The sequence below is a fragment of the Antechinus flavipes genome, chromosome 2 (assembly GCF_016432865.1).
Source record: "Antechinus flavipes isolate AdamAnt ecotype Samford, QLD, Australia chromosome 2, AdamAnt_v2, whole genome shotgun sequence".
Classification (NCBI taxonomy): Eukaryota; Metazoa; Chordata; class Mammalia; order Dasyuromorphia; family Dasyuridae; genus Antechinus; species Antechinus flavipes.
The window spans coordinates 462,602,169-462,621,375 of NC_067399.1; the positions used below are offsets into that span (position 1 = coordinate 462,602,169).

The 19,207-nt window shown below is 33.9% G+C and overlaps 1 protein-coding gene across 3 annotated transcripts in view; it reads left to right on the forward strand.

The window, feature by feature from the left end:
* Positions 1 to 19,207, forward strand: part of CNTRL (centriolin) — an 89,397-nt gene that overhangs the window by 58,995 nt on the left and 11,195 nt on the right. For 2 of the 3 annotated variants that reach the window (XM_051979547.1, XM_051979544.1), the window contains 10 exons: positions 592 to 791; positions 3,509 to 3,701; positions 10,933 to 11,063; positions 11,314 to 11,454; positions 11,660 to 11,783; positions 12,788 to 12,952; positions 15,439 to 15,598; positions 15,897 to 16,012; positions 16,101 to 16,318; positions 17,506 to 17,663. In XM_051979547.1, coding sequence (XP_051835507.1) covers positions 592 to 791; positions 3,509 to 3,701; positions 10,933 to 11,063; positions 11,314 to 11,454; positions 11,660 to 11,783; positions 12,788 to 12,952; positions 15,439 to 15,598; positions 15,897 to 16,012; positions 16,101 to 16,318; positions 17,506 to 17,663 — 1,606 coding nt within the window. The remainder of the gene's footprint in view (positions 1 to 591; positions 792 to 3,508; positions 3,702 to 10,932; positions 11,064 to 11,313; positions 11,455 to 11,659; positions 11,784 to 12,787; positions 12,953 to 15,438; positions 15,599 to 15,896; positions 16,013 to 16,100; positions 16,319 to 17,505; positions 17,664 to 19,207) is intronic. The other variant, XM_051979545.1, reaches the window with a different exon arrangement.

Here is a 19,207-nt window from a genome sequence, read left to right on the forward strand (position 1 = left end):
CTGTTTCCCAATTATTGAACATAATACATTTGTTTACACTTTTTTAATAACACAAAGATATTTTAAATATTTTGTGCAGATATGTTCCACATGTTTCTAGTACAATTTCAAATAAATTCAAATAATTTTCTTTGTATTATATATTTTATGCCTTTTGCTGGTGATTTTTTTTTGTCTCAACCTATGATTTATTTCATCACTCCCTCTGCAAATGTAGATCAGCAACTGCATTGCTACTTAATAGTATAGAAGAAACCAGAGGACAAGTCAAGGTTAAATGACTTGTCCAAGGTCACATAGTCAGGAGCAGGCCAGGCAGTAATTAGTACTCTAAGCCTGGCCTTTTAGCTATTGTTATGCCTTTAAGCATAATCAAAATGTTTAAAAAAGTAAAAAATTCAAATAATCTACCATTTTTAATCTATGCCAGAAGAAAAACAGACTTGTATTGACAAAGAACATTGATTATAGGCTGAACATAGATTTTCTGCCACATAGACTTATGTTCAAACTAATAAAATTGGTTATGGGCACTGAAGGAGAAAAAACTTACTTTTTTTTTTTTTAATTGTTGCATTTTTCTTTGTTTAGGAGAATGAGATTTCTAGGCTGGAAGACATTGTACACCATGTCAAAATTAAGAGACAGGAAGACAAAGCAGCAAGGCAGCAGGCCAGGAGAGAAATGGAAGAACTTCATCAAAATATTGAAGAGCTTTTGCATGAGAGAAAAGATTTAGAAGAAGAAATGGCAGAAATACATAGGAATCTTCAAAAACATAGCAAACGAAAGTAAGAATATGAAATTAAAGAGTCAATGTGAGTTGGAAGAGCACTGATCTTCCCAGATGACTTTGGTCGAAATCCTAGCTCAGCCACATACAAATTGTAACAGTGAGCAAATCCTTCCTTTTTTTGAGGTTTAGATTCCTTATCTATAAAATAAAAAATAATAATAATAATGGTCCCTGCTCTACTTACTTTACAGGATGGTTATGAGATTTAAAGGAGATAATGTATATCATATTCATGCTTCAGGGATTCATAATTTCATCATAATTCCCTTCATTGATTTAAATCACAGTTCCCCAGTACCTCAGTAGATGGATTTTCCAAAGTCACTGTGGCTAAAAAAAAATTATTACCTGATAACTAACCTTCTGAAATAAATCCTTTTCCTAATTTGTTAGACTGGTCTTCAGACAACCATTGCCAGATTCATACTCAAAGCTCCTTCTGCTTAGTAAAACCTCCTGCCCCAGAACTTCTATTCCACTGAGCAGCCTCCATGGTACAGTATGGCACCATACAGGATATTTGTTGAGTATACAACCTGAACAGGAGTTTGTATAAAGTGCTACATACATTTCAACTATTTACTAATAGTTGGTATGATGAATAGAAACTATTTTAGCTAATTTAACAGATGCATTTCTGAAATGTCATTTTAAAGTCATCATTATTGGTTTAGTTTATTAAAATGGTGTGTATTCTATTGGCCAATCTATTGGCATAGAAACCTCTTTTGATAGTTATCTAGAAGTCATGAGATCAGAGGAAACAGTGATTTATTGCTATGGAGGAGACCTTCGAAATCATCCAGTCTAATCCCCCAATTTTATATGTGATGAAAATGAGGCCCAGAAAAAATAAAAAGTATACTTTAGTTTCAGTGAATGTCTAGAGCTCAAAATCAATTGTTACTATTCCCAAGCCCCACCAATTCAGATATAACTCAGTTTGCCTCTGTGTCTAACATACTAAGTTCAAAAGAAGTTTACTGATAATTTTTTTCTTAATGTCATTAATTCCTGAATGTATCAGATGTATCACAAAATCTTCCCCTGTACAAACAATAAACAGTTGAGCAAATTAACTGACAGATTGCATCTGACAGTATACAATATACCATATTCATAATCCCTCATCTCTTCAGTGAAATTGGAGGCTTAGTTATTCAATTTATATGAGGACCAAAATTGAAATTATAATCATTCAACATTGTTTCCTTTTAAATTGCTCTTGTGATTATATGTTTTCTTAATTCTATTTACTTATACTCTGCATCAGTTTATATTCCTGTTTCTTATATTCTTCATATTTATCCTTTCCTACAGTGCAGTAAATTCCATTTTATTCATGTACTACAATTTGTTAAGTCCTTCCCTAATTGATAGATACCCATTTTGTTTTCAGTTCTTTGCTAAAAGACCATAAAAAATACTGCTCTGAAAAATTTATAGGATTTTTCAGTCTGTGAACTCCTCCTTAGGACTTTCTATGGATTAAAAGATATGAGCATTTTATGACTTCTTTCATGTAATTCCAAATGGTTTTCCAAAATGTTTACATGAATTTACAGCTTGACCAAGAATGTATTAGTGAGTCTATCTTCCCACATTCTCTTCAACATTTACTATTTCAATTCTTTTTTAACATCTTTGTCAATTTATGAGATAGAGATAAAACCTCAGAGTTGTTGTATTCATAATTTCTTTTGTTCATGAATTGGACCAGTCTTTTGAAATTCTTCTTTTGAAAGGTGTTCATGTCCTTCAACTGTCTTTAAAGAATGGAACTTGGTCTTTGTGGGCATTCCCTTTATCTCTGGCATATTAGACCTTTAAAAGAAATATAAAAGAAGCAGCAAAGTACATAATGGATAGTATTGGTTATGGAGTTAGGAGTGCCTGAGTTCATATCTAGCCTCAGACATTGACCCTGGGCAAATAATTTAACCCTGATTGCTTCATTCCTAGACTCCCCCCCCTTCAAATTTCTGTTAAAAAAAAAAAAAGAAAATATTTTAGGCATATTTTTCATTGATAGTTTTCTTATTTCAAATGCATTCATTCTTTATATACAAAAGCTTTTCAAATTCATGTAATCCAAATTATCTGCTTTATTTTTTGTGATCATCTCGACTCTTATTTGATTAAGAATTCTCCTCTTAGCTGCAGTTGTGAAAGAGAGTTTTTTTCTGTTTACCACATTTATTTTTCTATGATATCACCTTCCACATTTAAGTCACATATGGCATACAGTATAAGATAGTGGTCTAAACCTATTTTTACCAAACTTTTAATTTTTCCAGCAGTTCTTATTAAATAAGAAGGCCCTTTCCTAAGTATACTTTGTGCATAGGTATATTGAACACCAAACTACTAGGTTTAGTTGTTTCTGATTCCTGCTTTTTTTCATCTCTTCTAATGGTCTAATTTTATTTTTTAATCTGTACTACTTACTTTTAATGGTTACTGCTCTATACTTTAATTTCTTGAAATATTAATTCTCTCTTAATTCCTACTTTTTAAAAAATTTTTCTTGAGATGCTAAACTTTTTTTTATTTAATATATTTTGCTTTATTTTGTCTACTTTTTAAAGTAATTATTATAATGTTTGTACCTTGATTTAACTATTATTGTCTTTTACAGCATATTAGAGAAGCCCAACCGTAAACAGTGACTATCCTTCCAATTATTTGTCTTATTTATTTCTTTCTTTTGAGGGATTTCATGGAAGGACGTGGTGACAGTTTGATTAATGAAACAGAAATAAATACGTCATCCAAACATCACAACCAAATGATAGATGAAATTGGATGCATTGAGTCAACTCTTCTAAAACGTCGGGCAGAGCTCAGAGAAGCAGATCGACTCCTCGCTGAGGCTGAAACAGAACTTTCAAGTACAAAAGAGAAAGTATGTCCTTGCTTTGCTACTTGTGCTGGGACAGCTTAAACCAAAAAATTTATAGCCATTGACTAGGCATTTTAAGAATTCCAAAGGTGGTTGTATTTGCTACATTTCTTTTACTACCCTTTGGTTAGGTTACATAATGACTAATAACAGAACTGAAAACATTTTGGTCCATAACTTACTGAATATTTATGTTCATTATCATCATTCTCATTTTTATGTAAGGCATATAGTACAAGCAGTTTGTCAGATATTGTCAAAAATTTACCTTTCAAAAATTCTGACTTCATAGTGGAATTATGAACTTTGATCTACAAGGGACCTGTGAGTCTATCTAACCCAAACCAAACCCCTCATTTTTATATATGTTGAAACTCAGATTTAAAGGAGGAAAGTGATCTGTCCTGACTCACAGTCTTAATGAAGTGATCACTATGTTTCTGCTATTGCAATTAGCAAAAGCCTATAAGAAAAAATGGGGGCAAAGAATTTGTTCACCTCTGTCAGGGTGTGAAAATAGAATCCTGATATGTTACCTATGTATCTTTCAGAAGCTTTGAGCCATCACCAAATTTGATTTGACATAGCACAAAATAAATCCTTTTTTGTGATGGAGACCAGGATTTTCTAGCATTAAAAATACATGCATTTATTTTTTTTAAATCTCTACTTAAATAATCTCATTATATATATTCTTAAAGGACATGTCAACATAGCATAAATTCTAACAAATCTTGCCCAAGCTGGAAAGGCATAAGGACCAAAAATGTATTGTGTGGCCTTCATACATAGGGCTAGTCTCAGGATAAAGAGAAATCTGACCATTCTGCTTCCTGTTTATTCCCCAGAGAGCCAATGAGCAGTAGAGCATAATAAAAAGATTCCATACTCAGAATCAAAGGCTTGAGTTCAAATATTCTGTTTTGAGTATATTTTGAGTATAAAGTGAGAATTTGGGCTAAGAGATCCTGAAGAGCCTTTGCAGTGGTAACTCTCCTAAATTTTAATCTAATTCAGTCAATGCATCACTCAGCATTTATTAAGCACTTAATCTGTAGTTAACACTATGCCGAATGTTAGGGATGGATACAAAGAAAGGCAGAAACATAGTCTCTGCTGCCAGAGAGCTTAAGGGGACATGATATAAAAATAAGTATGTGCATTCAAGATACATGCAGTATAAATAGAAAATAATCTTAGATGAAAGGAACTTGAGATAAGTTTTGAAGGAAATCAGAGAAACTAAAAGTTAAAAGTGATAAGACAACAAATTTCAGGCATGGGAAGAAAGCCAGTTCAAAAGCATAGAGAAGGAAATATCTTGAATGAAAAACATAAGAGATTGATTTCTTTTGGTAAAACCCAGTTTTATTTGAGCCTATTCAGTAAAAGCCTTAGCTTTTCTTTTCTATACTTTCAGGACTATTAAGTTCTATTGCTACTAATAGTCTTATGTTAAAAGTTACAGATTTCAAAGGTAAGTAATTGTAGTTGTCATCTTTAAAGATTCTTACTTTGCTAGCTATAAACATCTTTCATATTTTGGTGCTTCATACCAAACAGGAACTCAGCTGATGGAACTACTCTTTCATCTGTTTATGCATTAGGAATAAATAGCTGTAGTGTAATAGAAAAACCATAGGATTTAAAGTCAAAAGATCCTATTGTGATATTAAATATCCTTTAAATAATTTAATAAAATAATGGATCTAAAACTAAAACAGACCTTAGAGTTCATCTAGTCCAACCCTCTCATTTAACAGAGAAAGAAACAAACTCCTGAAGCTTCATTGTCTTGCCAGACACAGGTTCTGTTAAATGTGGCCAGGTCCTCCTGTCATTTACTAAGTAATACTTGTTGTTAAAGCAACAGATTTTGAAGGGAGGCGGTATGGAAAGTGTGTTGGATCTAGAATCAGAGAGCTTGGGCTGTAATTCCAATTCTGCTACTAGTTACTACCTGTATGATCTTGGTCAAGTCATATTTAGACTCATTGAGGTCTCTGTCAAATGAGAAGATTGAATGAACTGATCTAAGATCTTGTTCAGCTACAAATTTATGAGTCTTAAGTCTTAATTCTACTACCCTACTAATATAAGCAAATCATTCACATAACTGAGCCTCTATTTTTTTTTTTTCTGTAAAATGGTTTTAGGAATACTAGTACCCTTCCCTGTTGGGATTGATTGTTGTAAGGCTGAAATAAAATAATATATGAGAAAGCATTTTCTAACAATAAAACCTGTGGATAGAGTACCAAGCCTTCAATCAGGAAGATTTATCTTCCTGAGTTTAAATCTGGCTTCAGACACTTATTGCTTGTGAACGTGGGCTGTTACTTGTACTTATTTGCCTCAGTTATCTCATCTGTAAAATGAGCCAGAGAAAAATATACTCTAGTATATTTGCCAAAAAAAAAAAAAAAAAAAAAAATGGGGTCATGAAGTCAGACATGTCTAAAAACAACTGAAAAAAAAGAGGGCCAATACATATACAAATACATACTCTCTCTTGTGCTCTTGCTCTCTCTTTCTCTCTCTTTAGTAGGCAAAGAAGAAAGAATTTTCTTATTTACCTTGCTTAACAATAGCTCACATTTATATAGTACTCTATAGTTAACAGTACACTTTGCTCAGAATTCTATAAGAAAAATTACCTTAATTTAATTTGAAAGCTCTATTATTTATTATATACTTCCTGAAAGGCAGCTTGCCATAATGGATAGAGAGTGACCTGAGAGTTAAGAAAACCAGGGTTCAAGTCCTTCCTTTGGCATCTTTGGCTCTGTAACCATATGTCACTTAGCTTTCAGTATTCCCAGGCAACTTTCTGTGATTCTCAGAATGTGATCCACGGACCCCCAAGGGTATCTTCAAAATCCTTTCAAGGGATCCTTGAAGTCAAAACCATATTTATGCTAATAAGACATTTTCATTTTTAACATGATAAACTGATATTTATATATAATCCGTGTAACAACAGCTTTTTGGAGGGTCCTTGGTAATTTTTAAGTGTATGAAAGAATCCTAAGACCAAAAAGTTTGAGAACTTCTGCTCTAACATTATAAATTGTAAATCACGTGCCAATCTTTATTGGTAGTGTGATTTTTTTTTTTTCCTCACTGGAAGAACTACTGAAATCATATGTCAAGGGAAAATAAAAAGCATTTCCTGCCATGATGCAATTCACAACTGCTCTACATCTTAGTGTCAGCTTTCAGGAATGACTTTGACTAAACAATTCTTCATGTAGCTGCTGAGCCATCTTTAGCCTTAAGGCTTACTTAAAACTCTTGCAGCTTGATAATAGGGTATGCCAGAATATGCATTTCATCAGGCTTGTCTTTAAGTACCCTGGTTGTCTCCTTACCATAAAAAAGCATTAGTTGAGGAGGGCTTTATTATAAAGTAGGTAATACTATTGAATCATTATTTTCACTATTTTATAAGGTGAAGTGAAGTCACACACCTAACAAAATAGCAAGACCATAGTCCTGTTGGAATCCTTACTAACTACTAACTAATTAGAGTTGATCTAATCTTACAAGAAGATGTTTTGGCCAGAACCTGAAACAAGGTACTAAGTAGAACTAATCAAGACAAGGCTTGTGTTCACACCTTTACTCATTGGAGTTCAATGAGTTCATACCTCCCTTGAAGCTCTTTGGGCCAGAGAGCACTATGGGAGAAAACCCATAATCCCTCTCTCTGGAAGGAGCATAAATAGGCCAATGGGCCAGTCAAAGAAGTTCTTCAGAGTGAAGACGCTACAAGTCGATATTTCTCCGGAATGAGATGAAGAGCGGTGCTGGCTGGAGGCTGAAGGACCAGACCTTTGGATTTGGCGACATTCGGAGAGAGCTCTTGGAACCAAGCAGAGAGATAGGCCTCTAAGCTAACCGGGCTATATTGGAGATAATAAAAGATCTGAACTTTTATCACCTGGCTGCGTTTTGAGAAGAAAAAGCTCACCACATTTTGGCGCCCCAACAGGGACCGATTCAGATCCATCTGAACTAGATCACAACATTTTGGCGCCCAATGTGGGGCTGACACCCCCTCAGTGGATTTCAGTGGAAAAGCTCCGATCCTGATTCAAGTGGAAAAGCCTCTGATCCTGATCCAGTGGAAAAGACTCTTCAACCCAGAAATTAGGGTGAGTGCAACAAAGAAATTTTGTTAGAAGAGTTAAAGTAGAATTTCAGCTAAGATGGGACAGATATTTAAAAAACAGCCTGTTTCTGTTCAAGGAAAATGTTTAGAGAGCATTGTCAAAGTTATGGAAAGCCAAGGTTTAATTATAAGTTTACAGCAAATCACTGAACTTTTACAAACTGTAAAGGACATATGTCCTTGTTTCTCTCTTGATAAAGAATTAGATCTAAATGAATGGAAATTGGTTGGAGAGGATCTTTGTCAATTCTATGATAAAAATGGGCCTAACTCAATAATTAATACATATAATGTAATACAATTGGCTATAAGAAGTTATTTAAGTGATAGAATGATGAAAAGGAAAGTACAGGAGGAAAAAGTGCCAACTTTACTAGGTGAAAAGGAGGACGAATCAGATGAGAATGGAGTTAATTACAATTCTGAATGTGATACTTCACAGCAGGAGGAATTAGATGATTCCACATCTCATGACCCTCCCCCTGCAATTAACCCTTCATGTGTGGAACAAGGGGGAGGGGGAGAGACAGAAACACAGTCAGCTTCTCCTGTAAAGCAGAATTTGACAAGATTAGAAAAAGCATTAATTAAGGCAAAAAAATGAAGGAGAAGATATATCTGATTTTATAAATGCATATCCTGTGATTGAAGAGCTCAACTCCTCAGGTCAAAAAGAGAGAAAATACACTCCTTTTAATTTGGGAAAAATTAAAGATTTGAAAAAGGGTTGCACTCTTTATGGGGCTACATCATCTTATGTGAAGATGTTACTAGGTAATTTGTCTTATGAAATCTTAACCCCAAATGACTGGAAATCCATAGCGAAAACTTGTCTAGAACCGGGACAAAATTTATTGTGGCTTTCAGAGTTTCATGAATTATGTAGGATTCAAGCCCAACGCAATAGGCAAACAGGAGCTGGTGAAAGCATGCAGAGAGTTCAGAACAGATTTATTATCCCATAACAGTGTATGAGCAAATTTCTAAGGCTGCAATAAAAGCTTGGAATTCTCTCCCTGGACAGAAAGATGGAAATAATGCTTTCACAAAAATAGAGCAAGGTCCCAATGAACCTTTTGCAGATTTTGTGGGACGTTTACAAACAGCTGTAATAAGAACCATTGGAGATAATGCAGCAACAGAAATAATGACTAGACATTTGGCTAAGGAAAATGCCAATGAGGTTTGCAAAAGAATTATATGGGGGCTAGACAAAGATGCTCCTTTAGAGGAAATCATAAGACGCTGTGCCACAGTGGGCACAAATGCTTATTATGCCCAGACTATGATGAACATGGAAAGACAAGGTCCTTCTTGGCAGAGGAATTCTAGAGAAACTCGTCGATGTTTTCAGTGCGGAAAAATTGGACATTTGAGAGCTCATTGTAGATATGGAGATAGAGTGAGAAGACAGGGTGAGAGAAAACCCAAAACCCCATGTCCAAAATGTAACGGAGGCTTTCACTGGGCCTCTGAATGTAGGTTGACCTAAAGGAATGAAAAGCAGGGCCCAGCTCCAAAATATCAATCAAAGGACAGGTGAGGCATGATAGCAGCTGAGGTTATACCCAGAGAGACTTTAGAAATTCAGGACTCTGATGTCATCAACCAACAGAAAAGCAATCAGGATTACAGTTGGGAAGAATACAGGCCTTTTAAGACAACAAGACAATATCCAGTGCAAACAGCTCCAATGTAATTACCAGATGATAAGGAGAAATCCCAAAAGTGGTAAATAGAAGAGAATTAGATAGGTTAACTGCTTGGGGAAGAGGATCTGCTTATATTTCCACAGGTGGAAAAGGAATCAGATGGCTAACAATGAGACTGTCAAAAGAACTTTAAAATCTTCAGCTTTCAGTTCCTGAAAAACCAGCAAGAATCACTGGATTCCCTGAGATGAAAAATTGTTGATGAGACTTTTGCAGTACTTCAGAGCTTACAGGAATTATTAGATTCCTGGCGCATGAACTAATGGACAATGGATTCCTTATGGACTATTTTTAGGACTTATGGACATTTGTAAATTTTCAGGTCGATTTATGTTGTTACATTACTACTAGCCTGTGTTATATTACTATGTGCTTATGTATTTTAAGCAATTGCAAGAATCATTGGATTTCTTGAGATGAAAGATTGTTGATGAGACTTTTGCAGTAGTTAAATTTTCATGTTGATTCATGTTATTTGTTACATTACTACTAGCCTGTGTTATATTGCTATGTGCTCATGTAAATTATGTATAATGCCTCCCATATTGATGGATTTATGTATACCATGTATATCTGTTACAAAGTTCTGGCCCATATTGATGGATTTATGTGTACCCCCTCAGAAACCCCCTATGTTTTAAAACAAAAGAAAGGGGGAGATGTTGGAATCCTTACTAACTACTAACTAATTAGAGTTGATCTAATCTTACAAGAAGATGTTTTGGCCAGAACCTGAAACAAGGTACTAAGTAGAACTAATCAAGACAAGGCTTGTGTTCACACCTTTACTCATTGGAGTTCAATGAGTTCATACTTCCCTTGAAGCTCTTTGGGCCAGAGAGCACTATGGGAGAAAACCCATAATCCCTCTCTCTGGAAGGAGCATAAATAGGCCAATGGGCCAGTCAAAGAAGTTCTTCAGAGTGAAGACGCTACAAGTCGATATTTCTCCGGAATGAAATGAAGAGCGGAGCTGGCTGGAGGCTGAAGGACCAGACCTTTGGATTTGGCGACATTCGGAGAGAGCTCTTGGAACCAAGCAGAGAGATAGGCCTCTAAGCTAACCGGGCTATATTGGAGATAATAAAAGATCTGAACTTTTATCACCTGGCTGCGTTTTGAGAAGAAAAAGCTCACCACATTTTGGCGCCCCAATAGGGACCAATTCAGATCCATCTGAACTAGATCACAACATAGTCCCTTGCTTTCCTTACTGTTTCTACTCTTTAAGTCTGTCTCTGGTCATTAATGTAGCATTCACAGTTCAGCAAAACTATACTTGGAGAAAGTTGGGTATTCATTTCTGTGCCACTTAACTGGGTTGTTTTAATGACAGTTTCTTTTCTAGACCAAAGATACTATTCAGAGGTACAGTGAGGTCAAGAAACACTTGTCACGGGCAGAGTTGGATGCAGAAGAGTTAGAGCGCAGAGCCCAGGAGACAGCTGTCAAGCTAGTGAAAGCAGATCAGCAGCTAAGGTACTTTTGAATCAGTACAGCAAATATTTATGGGGTTAAATAAAAGAAAATAATTTGGTTTGAGGCATTATTATACAGATGGATGACCAAATAATTCTTTGGTATACTTTCAAAAAATGAGAAAATTAAATTGAACAAATATTTGTTAACACCTGAATATATTTCAAATACTTATTATTTGCTAGGCCCTGAAGGGATATAAAAACAATGAAGTTCTGCCTCCAAATTAATAGATATTAATGTATTCTAGATCCCTTCAGGTTGATAGAAGGGACTTCAGGCAGAACATACCCGAACAGCAAGAAATCTTGAAAGAAATCAACAAAGTCATGGTTACAAGAGACCCTGACTTCTACTCTTTAAGTCATAAAATAGAAAAATTGATTGAAGGGTGAGTAAATCAGCATTGCAAACATTAAGTATCTTCCATACCCATATGGAAGATGGGGAAGTGATCTATTTTACCCATAGCTTATGGTACCTGGGGCAAAGTGGAAGATAAAGCTAGAAAATTAGGATGGTGAATCACTGTTAACTATTTCAGGAACTTGAGCAAACTTTCTGAGGGGCAAATTCAAAGTTATTGAATTTTACAGGCTTCAGAAGCTGCAGACAGGCACAGAAGTTGCTGAAGATAATAATGAAGATCATCTTCAGGTCATCAATGGGCCTGAATATCTTCGCACTAAAAAAGCTGAGCTAGAAAAAGTGAAGAATCAGGTATACATTGATTTTAAACTATGCTTTATAAATAGCATCTTCATTGTTCTGAAACCTATAAACACAGGACTTGAAAAGCATACCACCTAGTCAAACCTTGTTTCCCCCAAGTCAGTCTACCTTTCTGAGAACAATTTTCTTTATCCATAAAATGGAGAAAATAATCATTGTCCAGCTTACTTCATTGATCTTTTAGAAAAGGATTTTATGACTAGCATTATGGAAACATCAACTACGATGTCTGTTATTAGAAATATCTACTAACTTGTCTGAAATGTATCTGCATTTAGCCAACATAACAGTATTGTTATTATGCCATAAAAGTTAGCAGCTGAAATACCATTAAGATGGATGTGTTTTTATTTTTCCCTTTTAATGTATGACAGATGTCAGAATATTCATCTTTTGGTCAGACCATCTTTAAAGAGAATGCATATTAGATCATAATATAGACCAGCCTACATTTTATTAGGGATAAAGTTAGGTTATGGCAAATATAAAGGGCGACAGAAGCAATATATGTAGATGGGGGAAGGGCAGAGTCTACTCAATAGGCAAAAACTTTAGAGCTGAAAAAGACCTTAGATTAGAGATTGTTCCAAGTTGGAAGGGTAAAGATCATTTAATTCAGCCTTGTCTTACAATATAAAAATAGCCCAAAGATGAGGTCATCTTATTTGTGTCTGCAAAGATCATTAGAGTATCACTGAAGCTTAGAATCCAGGTATTCTAACTCCCAATCCAACGTTCTTTCCATTCTACCAGACTCAATGCCACCAGTTTGAAGAACTTAAATTTAATATGTTACTTGTATGTTTCTAAGTTATGGGTTTCTTCCATCTAATTTAAGTCATTACCTCACTGTAAGATGCTTGTTCTTGTAGCAACAATGGGATACATTCAAGAGTGTTTTATCTCAATTTCTCTGTACCTGAGTGATAGCTGTATCAGTAGAAATTGAATTTGCCAACTTCCTTGTCTTTACTCCCTTTTTATCCTTATAGATATCAGCTCAGCAGCAGGAGATGTTGATTTTAGACATGCATTTAACTCATAAGAAGGAAGAACTACATTTGCTGCAAGTAAATGTGACCAAAGCAAAAACTGATCTCCAAGAAGCCCTCGACTTAGGGGAAAGAGAAGTGACAGAGAAACGGAATCAACTTAGGGTAGGTGTTTAGATGTATTTTCTTCCAAAAATCACAGTACCATGTACTAAATTTACTTTAGCTATTTTCATTTGACTTTTTAAAAATTGTATAGTATAGAATCCTAGGATTTTAACTCATCTGACGCGTGTCCAGCCAGAATATTCTATCACCTTTGTTTTTGGACTTCTATTTCCTCATCTGTAAAATCCAGCTTTAATATTTTGTACTGTGTTATGCCCTTCAATTGTAATATTCTATGTTCTAGTTGTATTTTCTAGGGTCCCTTTCAGCTTGTTCAAGCCTCAGATATAAAGAATAAATTATCCATGTCATTCTTATCAATTACACATCTCTATCCTTTTCTTGATTTCTAAATTAATTAATTGATACAGCATTTACTAAGAAGCCTGCCTTTATCACTGGCTCCAATCCTCCACTATGGGAGCTGAGCTCTTCCTCCTCATATATTTCAAAAATCCTTTGTTTGGGACTTTCCTTTGCAATTACAATATTCCAGTTCTGTATTAACTTAAACATTTGTTATCCATTCTTCCTCTCCTTTCTTACTCCCTTATCCTTTCCCCATTCATACTAGACAATAAAATCCATGGCAATAGAAACAGTGCCTTTATTTGTTGTTTTTTTTTCTTCTTAAAATACAATTTATTGGTATCCTCTTTTTTATATCAGAATTTCTTCCATTATCTTTCTCTTCCTTTTCTTCCTCAATAGATATCACATATAACAGATTTTTTAAAGGAAAAAAAAAAAAGAGAAAGAAGATTTTTTTAAAATAGTTAAACCAATCAATACATTTTAAAATGTGAAAAGATATGCAATGTTACATATCTGTGGACCTCCAACTTCTATAAAAGTAGTGGGGTGGGCATATCTTGTGATATTACTTCTTTAGAACCATATGTTTTTTACACATACACTTTTTAAAATGTTTTTATATTTATTTTCTATTTCTTAAATTCTCAGATATAACTTTCCATCCTTCTCCTGTATAACAAATAGTGTTTTTAGGGAGAAAAAAAATCCATGCTGCTAATTAATACATTGAAAAAGTCCAAAACTATGTGCAATGTATAACATTTTTGCCTCTTTATCACCCTGAAGAAGGTAGATTGGGTTGTCTTCTCATATGTCTTTAGTCCTGCTTTATAATTTTATTATTTTTTTTTTAATTTTGTTATGTTAATTGTCCTGTTTACATGACCAATTAACATACCGTGGATCTAGTTACTGTTTATATTATTTTCCTAGCTCTGCTTCGTCTTCATTAGTTCATAAAGATTTTTTCATGCTGTTCTGTATGATGTATCACACATACATAATACATTAAGATTATGTTAGTTATTTACCACAATTTATTTAGCCATTCCCAAATGATAAGCATCTACTTTTTTTCAATTCTGAGTTATCAGAAAAAGTCCTACTATAAATATTTTTATGAAATACATAATGACTTTCTTATTTTCAAGGCCTCCTTGGGTTATAAGCCCAATAATAGTCTGATTCAAAGAGTATGGCAAATCACTGTATTTGTATAATTCCAAGTTACTTTCAAAATGGTTGTAACATTTCACCACCACTAACAATGTATTAGAGTCTTACCAACACTGATATATTAATCTTGTATCAGCAATGAAGTATAAGTAAGGCTTAAAATGATTCTTTCGATTTGATCCTGAGTGGTAGCTTTGCAAATAGAAGTTGAATTTGCCAAATTTTGTTCTTGGATTTTAAAAATCCATGATTCTCTTTCTGTACAACATTGACTGACATTTTTATCATTTTTACCAATTTTCAGGATGGTATGGTGAGGTTGTTTTGATTTTCATTTTATTTATTAGTGATTTGGAGCATTTTTCATGTGGTTATGAATACTTTGCAATTCTTCTTTTGAGAACTATTTATATCCTTTGACCATATACCTATTGGGAAATGGCTATTTTTAGATAGATAGATAGATAGATAGATAGATAGATAGATAGATAGATAGATAGATAGATAGATAGATAGATAGATAGATAGATGATATATTTTAAATACTTAACCCTTTACATAAAGAGAAATGTGATGTAAAGATTTTTTTCCCTTTAAATCCCTTCTCTTTTTATCCTCAGTGCATCTTTTATAATTGCTTCTATCTCTTGCTTGGTTAAGATTACACCTCCTAACCATAGTTATAAAAGGTATATGATCTTTTCTCAATTTTCTATAATATGTTCTTTAATATTAAGGTCATATAACCACTTCCTTATTCATCTTTTGAACAAGGACCTATGTCATATGATCTTTTGATCTTTTTCATAGAAAATTATAAAAATAGCAAGGAAGAAGGAGTAATCTTTGTCCTCAAGGAGTTTACAGTTTGAAAAAAATGTTAAAATTTTAATGTGCATTTATTAGTAGGCCTTACTTAAAGGAACTTCTCATCATAAACAATCTTCTTTTTCTCCTCTTCCCATATAACCATTGTTATTATGTTTGTGCAGGAAATAAAGTCTGTCCTGGAAGAACTGAGTTTTCAGAAAGGAGAATTGAATGTCCAGATAAGTGAAAAGAAAACACAACTCTCACTCACTAAACAGGAAATTAGAAAAGAAGAGGAAATCCTTCAAGAACTTCTAGGAAAAATATCTAGACATAAAACAGGTACATTTAAATTGCTATGATCATGGACAGTGCTTAGTGGAAAGCACAGTGGCCAAGGAATCTGAAGAAGGTGTAATTGTGTTGATTCTTCATTTGTTTGTTGTGCAACCTTGGTTTGCTTTATTTCATTGAGCTTATGTACAAAAATTCAAATCTAACATTTTGTGACCAGCGTGCTAAATATCTACATTCTTACATTCCATATTCCAAGATCTATTCTAGTACTAAGATTCCTTCTAGCTAATTCTCTTAATTTTGTAACCTGTGGTCTAACGTTTGTCTTGTTTCTGAATATTAGAAGTAAAAAATTTTATGGACAAATTTCAACATGAAAGCAGTGAACTGCAGATCCTAAAAGTTCAACGTAACCAAAAAGTGACTGAACTAGAGAAGACACAAATTGAATTGCTAGAGGTAAAAAAAAAATCTGGATGACTGGCCTCTGAAAACTACAGCTCTTTGGTTCCTCTGAGCAATCTATGTTCTATATCCTCTCCCCTAGGAGAAACTGGAATTGGAGAAACTGCAGCGCACAGCTCAGCGCCAGAGAGAGGAAGTCGAGTGGCAGAGACAGCTTCTGGAAAAGGAGAAACAAGAAATCTGCCAGCTGACTTCAGAAATATCTACCTTGCAGGCCAATGTGGAAGCTTTGAATGAAGAAAAGGAAGATCTTGAAGAGCATTGTGAAAGTTTGGAGAAAAAGTTGGACCAAGCCAAAAGGTAAGAGAAGGAATTAGGAAATCATGAAGAACATTTCTGGAATGCTAGGTCACACCCAAAGTATGATAATTGTTCCAGCATACCTTCTCTCACACACACACACACACACACACACACACACACACACACACACAATACCACACCGCATCCTACATCTCTTCTGGAAGATTTTGTGTATGGTTTTATAAGGTTTTGGTTTAATTCACCTTCTTGAAGCAGTTTGGAAAAATATCAGTACTAATAGTCATAATAACAACAATGACAACAATAATAATAGTAACAATGGAGCTACCTTTCATATATACCATTTTAAGGGTTTAGAAAGTCCTTAATGAATCTTAACTCATTTTATCCTCTTAATTCTGGGAAGGTAGATACTATTGCTGTCTCCTTTTTATAGATGTGGAAATTGAAAATCTGTCAACTGAGATTGACTGAGTTAATTTGACCAAGGTCACACAGCTAACAAATGTGCCTGAGGTCAGATTTGAACTCAGCTCTCCCTGCTCCCGATCCAGCATTCTATATATCCATTGGACTTAAAATCAGAATATCTTTGATCAGTTATTGATGCTTGTATTCTTAGCTAAGGAAGAAAATCACTGATCAGTCTGAATTTTAGTTTTCTCATGTGTTAAAAGGGATAATATTATTTATGCTACCTTTTTGATAAGCTTGTTACCTCTCTGGAATTAATAAATGTATTAAAAAAATAAAAAATACTTGGGAACCCCAAAATGGTTTATAAATGTGAGCTTCTAATTTTGTTGTTATTCTCCAACCTAAAGAAAGTGTGGAATCATTCTTCAAAAATAAATATTCATAGGCTATTAGAGTTAAAACTTAGAATATAGCACCTAGAGTGTTAACTCAGTAAGGAGACCATAAAGTACAGAATATTCTAATACAGAGAAAAAAGATTTAAGATATCATCTAATCCAATCCTCCTCATTTCCTAGATAAGGAAAATAAGCCCCACAGAGATAAAGGAGAATTGCTTAAGATCACATAACAAATTTGTGGCAGAATTAGACTTAGACTTTCTTGTTGTTAGCTGCTGTAAGGACAGAGAATCTTCCTCAGCCTTCATAATTGCACATTGTTAAAGCATAATACATGCAAAATGGTTTTTTTCTGCCTTTTGTGTTGGATTAGTCTGTTTCTGAGTTTCTCTCTATTCTTGGTAGAGTGTTAGCAGCTACAGAAGATAGTAGCAGAATAGCAATGTCTAACTTAGAGAAGGTGGAACTGGATGTCAGGAAATTGCAACAGGAAGTAGACCAGCTAAACAGAGACAAGCTCTCCTTGCACAAAGATATTGCCAGCATGCAACAGCACCTACAAGGTAGGCAAAATATGACAAGGGAATATCTAACTACACTCAACTGTACCCTCTAACTATAATACAATCTCTTCTCATCTCAGCTTCTTAGAGTCTTTGACTTCCTTCAAAGCTCATCTCATGTACCATCCCCTGTGGGTACTAATCTTTGATTACCTATCTCAGTTTTAGTACTCTTTTACTTCCTTCTCAAATTATCCAGTATGCACTAAAATTTATATGTCATATACTCGAAGTGGAATATAAACTCCTTGAAGGCAGGAACTAATTTTTATTTTGAATTTCTATCTATCACAGAGCCTTATACATAATGGGTACTTAACTGGTTATTGGATTGATTTGAAATTGTCTTCATACGAATATATCTCTACAAGTGATAAGAAAGTGAAGTTTTCTAATGTTAAAATATGCAAAAAAGATTTTTAAATGTGGAAAGTCTCATCTATCATCAGAAGCTTGGCCACTAGGCTATGATTTTTTTTTGTCATGCTTAATGATAAGATAAATACAAAAACAAAACAGTCTTTTGTCTAAGTGGTTCTCTTTCCCATTCTGTAGTGATACAGTGCATGAATAGCATAAAAGGGTATAGACTATAAGATTTCAGGATAAAAACTACACTTAAGATTTCAAGCTTACTAGTGTGAGCAAGTTATTTCATTTTTTTGAGTCTCAAGTTCCTTATCTATAAAATGTTATCTTACCTCTATGATACTGAAACTACCCAAAGATTATAAAGAAAATACTTTGTAAACCTAAAAATGCTATATAAATGTTACTAAGAAAACTATACTGTTGTTATACCATCTACAAATGTTAATTTAATTATTTATATTCTTTATCATGAAGGTTTTTTTTTACTCAATTACCTCTATAGTAACGTGTTGTAAATGAGACCAATATTAGAAAATGTCCTATATGGACTCTGGTCAAAAGTTTATCACTAAAAAGGCATTTAATATAGGAGCAATGTGGGAAAAATTTAGCTTCTCTGATCAGTACAGTGATTCATGGTAATTCTAAAGAACTCATGATGAAAAATGCTATCCAGTTCTAAAGAGAATTGATACATTTTGACTGCAGGTTGAAGCATATTTTCCTTCACTTTTTTAATTTTTCTAGTACTTTTTTTCCTCAACAGCATGGTAAATGTATAAATATATTTTGTGTGACTTTATATGTATACTAGATATTGTAGTTCTTCCTTCTCAGTGGGTGGAGGAAAGATGAAAGAAAGGGAGAAAATTTGAAATTAAAATTAATTTTTTTAATTTCTTAAAATAATAAAGGGAATGGTTTCAGAAGAAACAAAGTAAGCATCAGAACAATTTATACATAAAAATAATGAACTTTGAAAAACTGTAATCAATACAGTGATCAACCAGAATTACGGAGAATTTAATGATTAAAACGAGACCTAATGGAGTACAAAGTGAATCATGTTTTCTTTTTCCTTTTTTTTTGGATATATCTAATGCAGAAATTTGTTTTGCATGACATACATATTTTTGTAATAAGTTTTGTTTGTCTTGCCTTCTAAGTAGGTG